Below are 9,997 nucleotides of genomic sequence, written 5' to 3'. Positions count from 1 at the left end.
ATACATCAAAATATTTACAAAATACATCGCAATATTTTCAAAATATACCGTAAGTTTTCCAAAAAATATCGAAACGAGAACGGAACAGATTCATCACAATAATAATTCAGATTCAGAACTTTTACATCGAAATTTTGCTACAAATGCACAAAAATATTTTCTTTAATTTTGAATCAGGCAACGTCATCAATATGGCAAAAATTCTACGATAACAATAACGACGATACATATAAGAAGAAGACGATGACGATGACTATAATGATGATGATCATGATGATGAAGATGATGGAGGAGAAAGATGAAAAAGAAGGAGGAGAAGATATTCCAATGAAAAAAAATGAGGAAGAAGAGGAGGTGGTGGTGTTGGTGGCGATGATAACGAAAGAGAAGAAGAACTTTCAGCAGCGGCACGAAGAAGAATGTGCACGCGTAAATACAAATAACTTGTATGGATTTATATCAAAAAAGACTTCTATGTGAAGAATAATTGTTTACTGAAACAATATATTCTTATTGGATAATAATAAGCAATGAAAAAACAAATAAAATTATGTAGTGAAGTGATTTTAACCAAATCGCACTGAATTTTTTTTATCGTTGTTGTTGCTATTTTTTTCTTCTTCTTTTATTTATTTTTTTTATTTTCTTTTATTATCATCATCATCTCATTTTCTTTATTTTTTTCATCTACTTCTCTTTTATAGGTAGCAAAACTACTTAACATAAATTTTAATTCATAAAAAATTTAAAAAAATTATATATACAAAACATTAATATTCAACTAATAAAATATATATAGTACAAAAATTTTGATATATAATATACAAATATTTTATAGATTACATGTTCAAAAATTTATATTTAAAAATTTATATGTTATATTAATAAATTTTTGTACTTTTCAACAAATCTGTATTAAAAAAAAACGCAAAAAAGAGAAATGTGTGAGGCATACCCACATATTTTTTGTCAAATTTATACCAACTTAATTGATTTGATTACAAAAACGTATGTGTCATAACATCACTAGAAAAGAAAATTCTCTATTTCAGAATACATTATGATTGCCTTTTATATGAAAGACTATTTTGGTATACAAATTTTGTTTTTCTTAAAAAATCATTATTAACTACTCATTTTACATATAAAAAAGGAATTAACCTAAGGATAAAATAATAAATCCAATCTTTCATCAGTAACGTGGATGATATGCTGATTGTTTCATATGCAGTTTGAAAATGTGATTATTTTTTATTTTTATTTTTATTTTTATTTTTCGTCTTTGAATGCAGAAGAATAAAATAGTTATACTTTGATGTCAGTTATTTAGTCACTTATCTTTAAGTAATTAAAAATATTTAAAACTATAATAGATGTGTATATCAGCATAACATCAATTTATAAATATTTTCTTAACAACGATCACATGAGAGGAGAAATATAAAATGAGTATAATAATCAAAAAGGAGATCCAAATAATTTTAACTACAAAAGTTTTCCATATAAGTACATTGAAGAAAGTATGCTGACCTAATTGGAACAGATTCTTCACCTTTACAATATATTAAGGATTTTGTAAAGATGAAAAAAATATTTGAGAAAATGGAAATTACTAATACTCATTTGTTAAACTTTTCTTTTTCTTTGGATAAGGAAAGTTCAACCAAGCTAATCAAACTCAGATTTCACCTATTCTTAGGTCTCTCTCTCTCTCTCTCCCGTTTTTCAGCTAATCAAATTCCCATTTTTCGTTTTCTCTATCTCTTCCATTCTCCTCAAAACTTCACTAATCTTAGGCCTCTTCTCAGGCTTATCATCAGTGCACTCAAGGGCTATCTGTGTTAGCTTCAACATCGAATCATGTCCTTCTTTCGCAGCTATCATCTCAATATCAAGAATATCTGTTGACCAATCATTGTTGACCACCATTCTCACCCAATCTGAAAGATCACTTATTTTTTCTTCTTCTTCTTCTTCCATTCCCATTACCCCAAACATTTCACCAGGAATTTTCCCAGTTATGACCTCAAGCACAATTATTCCAAAGCAATACACATCAGTCTTATGTGTTAGCTTCCTCCCTTGAACAAATTCTGGTGACTTGCTTATGGCCAGTTTCTCTGCTGATTTCTTGTTAGGAAGTAAAGTCAAGAAGCCGAAATTGGTGAGCTTCGCATGGTGGTTACCTTGGTTATCATGATGATGAATTAGGACATTGGATGATTTGAGGTTGCCATGGGGGACCTTGTGAGATGCCAAGGAATGATGAAGGAAATCAACACCTTTTGCTATGTCTTTGATGATAGTTAGCCTTGCATTCCAATCAAGAAGTTTTCTGCCAACTCCTCTGTTCTCTAGTATCATTAGATTTTAGAATGGGTTCAATCATTTTGGAGGTTCCTATGATTTCATTCAATTTTCGATTAAGTCTCTGTACTTTAAAGACTCGTACCCAAATTTATATTGTGTGAAAATATTTATTTAGATCCTATAGTTTAAAAGTTTCCAATCACATCCTCATATCGTATAACATTTTGCATCCCGTCCTTCTATATCCCTACCCTTAGGAGTTAGGATTACATGGACTTGGTAGAAAAACAATTTTAAAGTATAGGGATATAATTGGGTCTTTTTATATTTAAATTAAATAAATATAAAATTTACAAAAATATATAAAAATACATAATAATTACATAAATATATAATTGGTCACCTCTCTGTTATTGAGGGTTCTGAAAATTGACACATCTTGGATATTGAAATCCCAATCAGCATCAAAAGAGTTAAATGGAGGTTCAGTACCCGAGATACACGCAAAAATAAAATATAAATTTAGTACCCGAGATATGCACAATGCGCGAATTGGTGACTCGATATCCGAAATATGGTTATCTATTTTAATTCAAATAATTTTAAAATTTAAAATTATAAAAATATTTCATTTAAAATTTAGATGATTCTAATTTAAATTAACAATTAAATTTAATTCAATAAAAATAAATATACTTATATTGTTATACTAGTTATTTGTATGAGTACTGCAAAGTTAATTTAAAAAATGACATTATTAAATTAAGTCATGTGCGTATAAAAATAAATTGGCTACACTCTATGCGCATAGTTAATCTAATAACGCCGTCTTCTATTACTATGGTAAAATAATATCTATACAATGTAAAATTAATCTAATAATATCACACAATAATATTTATAACAATTCATTTATATATATACACACGAGTATATTTAATTTATTTCAATAAAAACAAAGATACCTATTCATTATTTATCAAAATATCTTTTTTATTAAAAAATTTAAAATAAAAATTTAAAATTTTTATTTATAAATATATAAAGACTATCAGAACCTAAGGAAAATAATAAAAACTGATCAATTATTATAAATATTACAAAGACCTTACTAACAAATATTCTAAAAAGTGTATATTTGAATATATATTTTTTTTTAAATAAATATTTAAAAACTTTAAAAATTACCCACAAAATACTCATTAGAAAAACTTGAATTCATGCAGTGGGATAAGACATGGTGATTCCGCATAATCCAAGACTATCATATATGTCTTTTTTTTCATCTTTATGTACCCTCTTCCCCCCATGAGTTCTTAACAATCCAATAATCAGTAACAATTTTATTTGTATCATAACCAACCGTTAGTAACACCATGTTCAAATTCATACCCACATGTTCTATCAAACACCACCGAAATAAAAATTAACCATATCTCGTATATTGAATCACCAATTTGAGCATTGTGCATATCTTGAATACTGAGTTCATATTCTATTTTTACATGTATCTCAAACCCATTTAACTCTTTTCACGCAAATTGGGGTCTGATTACCCGAGATCCGAGATGTGTTTAATTTTCGGAATCGTCCTCGGTAACCGAAATGTGTCCAATTGTATATTCATGTAATGACATTGTACTTTATATATTTTCGTAAATTTTATATTTATTTAATTTAAATAAAAGAATTTCCGATATAATTAGAAACGTTCACACGATAAGTATCTGTTTGAAAATTTTTAAACAATATGGACTTGATAATAAAATTTTAAACTATAGAGCTCTAACCAATAATTCAACCTTTAGAATATTTTACTTTGCTTGGAAGAGCTAGAAAGAATGAAAACTAACCATGTAGGAGGTCAAATAAGCTGCCATTTGAGATAAACTCATGTATGATCAACTTTTGCTCCTCTGAGTGATAAAATGAGATAATTTCTACCAAATTCTCATGTTTCAACTCCCCAAGAACTTGCATCTGCTTTGTAAATTCCTTTCTGCTTAACTCATTCATGTGACTAAGTCTCTTTACTGCAAGAACAATGCCAGTTTCAAGGGTGGCTTTGTATGTAATGCCTAAATTACCTTTCCCTAGCATTTCTGCTGATGCCCTTAATAAATCATCTATGTCAAAAGCTGCCAATTCCTTGCTGAAATATTCCATTCTGCCTAATCTTTCATAATCTTCATTTTCAGAAACTATGTTTCTTGCCCAAGCTCCAAAAGTATACCCTGTTTGAGAAAAAATGCAAAGTTAATTACTTTTGTATGAGACATATTTTCCAGTAAATCATTCATAAAAGAATAATAGGTATTCCTTCCATTCTTTATGGATAGTCTTTTTGACATTTTTAGTAATATATTACCTGATGCACCATTTCTTGCTTCTTTTTCAGGCACTCCTTTATTGTAAACCAAGAAAACAGATATTATCACAAGAAGCAAAATTGCTCCTGAAGCAACAATCAAAACGATCACTCTGACTTGGTCGGTATGTTCGTGTTTCGCTGCTGCAGAGCTTCGAGGAATAACCGAAGGATATGGTGCAGAAGAGGGGCCAGCAGGAGGTGAAGAAGGACACAACTTATCCAATGGCTTCCCACATAGATCAGAATTATGATCAAAGGAGCTATCAGAGAACCTCTGCAGGGCCGAAGTTTCAGGAATTGTCCCCCAAAGATGATTATACGATACATTGAAACTCGTCAGTGCTGGTTGATCAAAGGATGGAATTTGACCATCCAAGTAATTCTCTTGCAGCTCCAACACTTTCAGGTTAGGCAATCCATGAGCATATTCCAAAGGGATTGGACCTGAGAAATGATTATATGAAAGCAAAACTTGTTCCAAAAATACCAAGTTTGTGAGATTAGGAAGCAAACCAAGAACTGAATTGTTTCCCAAGTTAAGGTGTTTCAAGAAAGGTACTTTTTGCAAACAGGTAGAAGGCAATGAACCCCTAAGATTGAAATCTTCAAGGATTATTTGAACAACATGCCAATTTGAACAAATGATACCTTTCCATCTACTTTGATTTCCTATACAAGGAGAATCTGTCCAATTCTCATGCAAATTGGCAGAAGAACTTAAAGAATCCCTTATTACCAATAAAGCTTTCTTTTCTTCCTTCAATTCATCACATGATAACATGTTCAATGACACTAACAATAATAGAACCATAAGGTTCAAGCTCATGATGATTAATAAAGCAATTGTAACCAAAAGTTCTAAACTAATTAACAAATGTGAATGAAATCATCCCACTTGTCGTTACTCAAATGACTAATAGTTCAAGTTGAATGTCCATATATTATGCAAATCCATCATGATGTGACATTAACAATAGCAGAACGACTTTCATATTTTCTTATATTACCATTGAATCCTATACTATAATGTCAAATATGTATTTTTTCAAAGCGATTATTGTGAGAATCGATAAGTTCGTAAATTAAATAATGCATGATTAAACGACACTTAAAATTTATATAGATAAAAGAATAGTCAACATTGTATTAAAGGCTTTTAAGGATTTATAATTTTTAATAATTTTTAATGTATAATAATTTTATACAAATAAATATCTAATTATGTATTATTACATTAATATAAAAATATTATCTTAGAATCCACAATTAGAATCGATGAAGTATTGAAATTAAAATTATTATTTTTTATGAATTTAATTTTGATGTATTGACAATATAAAATATTTTATACCATCGTGAAATTACTTTAGTCTATTTGATAACTATTCTCAGTCTATTTGATAACTATTCTCGCAAAGTTAATATAAAAAATAATTATTTTTATTAATATAGTATTATATAGTTAAATATGTATAAAATTATTTTACACTAATTAATACATTAAGATTTTTTTTTTATATTAGTATTAAGTTGATGCCTATCACACTGTAGATGATGAACTGTTTCTTTTGTTAATTTGAAATTTTGAGTTTTTAATGAATATAAGAAAAAGGTTTCTTGTTTAAATAAATAAAGATTACGTGGGATGCAAAGCAACTGAAAAGGATCAAGGATGTGGAAGCAATATGTCAACGGCTAGAAATCTTGGGGTTAGGCCTGAACCTTTCTTTTTTCCCTCAAATTGTTATTTTAATTTAAGGCGTCTTTCAAGATTGTTGGTGTTTTATATTGATAATATTAAAGTCATGAGTAGGAGACTATAAACAGGATTTGGATCCTCTAAAATTTGAATTTCACTTTAGAGAATAAAGTGTGATCTCTCACCATTTATTTTATAGATGAGACCAAGAATAAATATGAAAGAAAAATTATTTAAAGATAGAAGATCACACTTTATTCTCTAAAGTAAAATTCAAACTTTAGAAGATCCAAATCTCTATAAACATGGATATCTAATTTTATACACACTGAATCAATGGATATAATACATTGTGCCCCAGCTGCTTTAAGAGCAAATACAGTTATCAGTACAATATACTATAATAATACATTAGTACGCATAACCATAATAATCAGTTGACTAATTAATTAAAACAACAAATCACAACCATGCTTGATAGATGCTTGCTAGCTGATTAACACCCTATAGTCCTATACTAGTGTTATTAGCAAAAAAATTTAAAAAATTAAATTAAACCAGCAAAGCTTATCAGATTTTTGTACAAATAGACTGGTTTTAAGAATAGGATAAAATAAGATACTAAAAATAAGATATAAAAGATAAAAATATAAAAATTAGTATTTTTATATTTTATTTAATAATAAACTAGAATAAATTATGAAATTTTTATTTCTCAATATTCCATATATGTAAACAAAGGCAGCCAATAATTACTTATGGAGACATTTGATTGCAGGAACATAAGATTACAAAATTAAGTTAATACTTAATAGTTAAATTAGTCTCTAAAAAATAAGGTATTTTTTAAATTCGCCTTTAAAATATTTTTTCAACTAAATTAATTCTTTAAAGATTACTAATTAATCATATTTATCCTTCAGTTACTCCATTCACAATTTTCGTGGACGATTTAATGATGTGAAATGTTAGCTGATAGCTTACATGACACATAACATGATCAACTAGACGTTGACTAAATATATTTATGAAAATCTATCAATTTAGTCATTAGGTCATATTGAAAATAGGATTTTTATAATTGAGAAAGATGACTAAATTAATAAATTTTTATAAACATATTTGGTCAATATCCAATTAGACATATCAGTAACAATTAATGTTTTACAACATCAATCTTTGAAAAAAATTATTAATGGAGTGACTAAAGGACAAATATATTCAATTTATAATTTTTAAAAGACCAATTAAATTAAAAAATCTTTTAAAGATGAATTTAAAAATATTTTATTTTTTAAAAATTAATTTAACTATTGATTATGTACTAAAAATATAAACATTTTTTGTACATAAATAATTTTAAGAATGACCTACAAACATGGTCAAACAAGAGTCAAGTTCCTCCTAAAGGTATTGGGTAAAAGGATGGAACCCAAAAGAATACCTTGAGGAGTTGAATTTCTTTTTAGTGGGAATTAAATTGGTGGAAGTGGATTGGTTGGATTTGGAGTGTAAAGAGCGTCATCTAGTTGAAAGAAAACTAAACTAGATGTCCCTTCACTGATGTCACATGTCATGAGCTTTAGTTTAACGTGTGGGAATCAACTTTCTCCATTGAATAGTTGAAAAGACTTAAAGTGACGGGAATCCCAAAAGATATTTGGGATAAAAAAGAGTAAACCAAATATCAGACGAAAATCATTGGATAATATATTTTCTCTTCATCATGATTTTACACTATAAAAAGGACCTCAAGTCACCTCTGTAAAGCACCATCACTTTCACCTTGACTTTTCTCTAGACCTTTCTTATTCCTGAAGATGAGAAGCTAGAAAAATCATCTTTTTCTCTCCCCAAAATTTCTCTCATTGTTCTTCATTTCATTCATCCCCTTCACGAGTAAAGATTGGCATTCGGGTCTTCCACCAGAACACTCGACAACCGTTAACCAGCCCCTATCCACTTTAAACAATGCTCATTCATCCTCTTGTGACATTAGTGGAGGTCTCAACACTTGTTCTCCACCTCTATTTCTCATCATTAGTTCTTGTATTGCTTATTCGTCATTAATAGAAGTATTTTTCTTATAAGTATACTTACCCTAAATCTCTCATTTTAACCATTTTTTTCACTTAATCTATTTTTCACAAAATTCAGCTGAATCACTTGGCGGCTCCACTGGAGAGGAACACTTCGACGTGATGGCTAGAGATCAAACGAGTTATAGAACCTCCTCACCACCTCCATTCGTGAATCTGGAGAATATGGAAGAAGACGAAGACACCCCAGTTACTCGTAGGGAGTTGGCGCGTATTCTAAAATGCATGGGATTGTGAAGTTGAGTTGCAAGAGTTGGAAGAAAAAAGAGAAGTTGTGGGAAGAAAGATGGAAGAATATCATCGGAGATCAGCATTAGCTTATGACAAGCAAATTCGGCTCAGGGTGTTCCTAGAGGGAGATCTGGTACTAAAGTCAGTAGACGCAGTAATGAGGAAGATGTCTTTGCCAAAATGGGCTCCCAAATGGGAGGGTCCTTACATTGTTTCTGAAATACACTCCAACGGACACTGCATCCTGTTGGACCCGGATCATGGAACAACCACCAGCCCCATCAATTTCAAGTACGTTAAGAAGTACTATGCCTAATTTCAGCTTTAGTAGTTAGAATTTTAATTCCAAAAGTCTTCTTTATCAAGAGCCAATGTTTATGTTATATTATTCTGGAAGAATCCTGCAATGCATGAAAAAAACTGCATTAGCAATTATACACTCAAAAGGTGTGAATGATACATCTTAAGAAATTTGCAGTACAAAATATTTCTAAAAAAGTAAAGTGTCACACCCTCCAAGTTTCTAAAAAAGAGAGAGCATAAATAGGGCAAGAAAGTTCTGGGTACCTTCTTTTTTTGGCTTAAAAAAATGGGACAGAAGAAAAATAGCAGTAGATAATCCTGCTTTTCTTAAAATCATACCCTCCTCTTGCAAAAAAATAATAATTAAATTAAATTATTTTTATTTTTAAATATCTATTTATGGTTACAAATGGACATTACTCATAATTTTTAATTCAATTTCTTTTTTTATTTGTGATTTCATTGAAAACATATACAAATGAGGATATAACATCCAAAGTTGTAAGATGAAAGATCTTTATCAAAAAATTCTTATCAGAGTAACAAGAGAGTACATAATGATCATCAGAAGGCAAAAGAATAAGAGTACACATTATATGACAAAGAAAATTGGGACCAGGCTGAAGGCAAAAATAAGAAAAGAAGAAAAAAGTCTTACCAAATAAGAAGACAGAGTAAAAAAGAGCGAAGTTGAATATCGGAGTGTCCTTTACCCTAAGAAAAACTTTCAATTGTTGAAGAAGACAAAGAATTTGGATGGTGGTGGTGATAACAGTGATGATACTAAAAAATATTGTCGTGTAGAAGAATGTCCTAGCAGAAGATGATGATAAACACGCTCTCCCCTATGCTTCCATGTATTCTCTCTCTTTATGCCTCTCTCTCCAAATCCAATACTCAAATTTAAAACGCGTCCAATTAAAAGGGTAAGAGTTTCTCCCATTCTCATTTCCTTAATTAACACACACACACACACACACACAT

At 29.5% G+C, this 9,997-nt stretch overlaps 1 protein-coding gene across 1 annotated transcript; it reads right to left on the bottom strand.

Moving 5' to 3' along the window:
* Positions 1-1,496: 1,496 nt before the first annotated feature.
* LOC107465967 (probable leucine-rich repeat receptor-like protein kinase At1g68400) lies at positions 1,497-5,507 on the bottom strand. The gene is made up of 3 exons (XM_016084956.3): positions 4,679-5,507; positions 4,164-4,544; positions 1,497-2,354 (listed from the first exon to the last, which is right to left on the bottom strand). The coding sequence occupies exons 1-3, from the start codon at positions 5,505-5,507 to the stop codon at positions 1,726-1,728; spliced, it is 1,839 nt and encodes a 612-aa protein (XP_015940442.1). The 3' UTR covers positions 1,497-1,725.
* Between the last annotated feature and the right edge of the window lie 4,490 nt (positions 5,508-9,997).

This window comes from Arachis duranensis, chromosome 9 (genome assembly GCF_000817695.3).
Source record: "Arachis duranensis cultivar V14167 chromosome 9, aradu.V14167.gnm2.J7QH, whole genome shotgun sequence".
Taxonomy (NCBI): domain Eukaryota; kingdom Viridiplantae; phylum Streptophyta; class Magnoliopsida; order Fabales; family Fabaceae; genus Arachis; species Arachis duranensis.
Note: the sequence above shows the minus strand (reverse complement) of the source record. Positions and strands in the feature narration are given on the sequence as shown.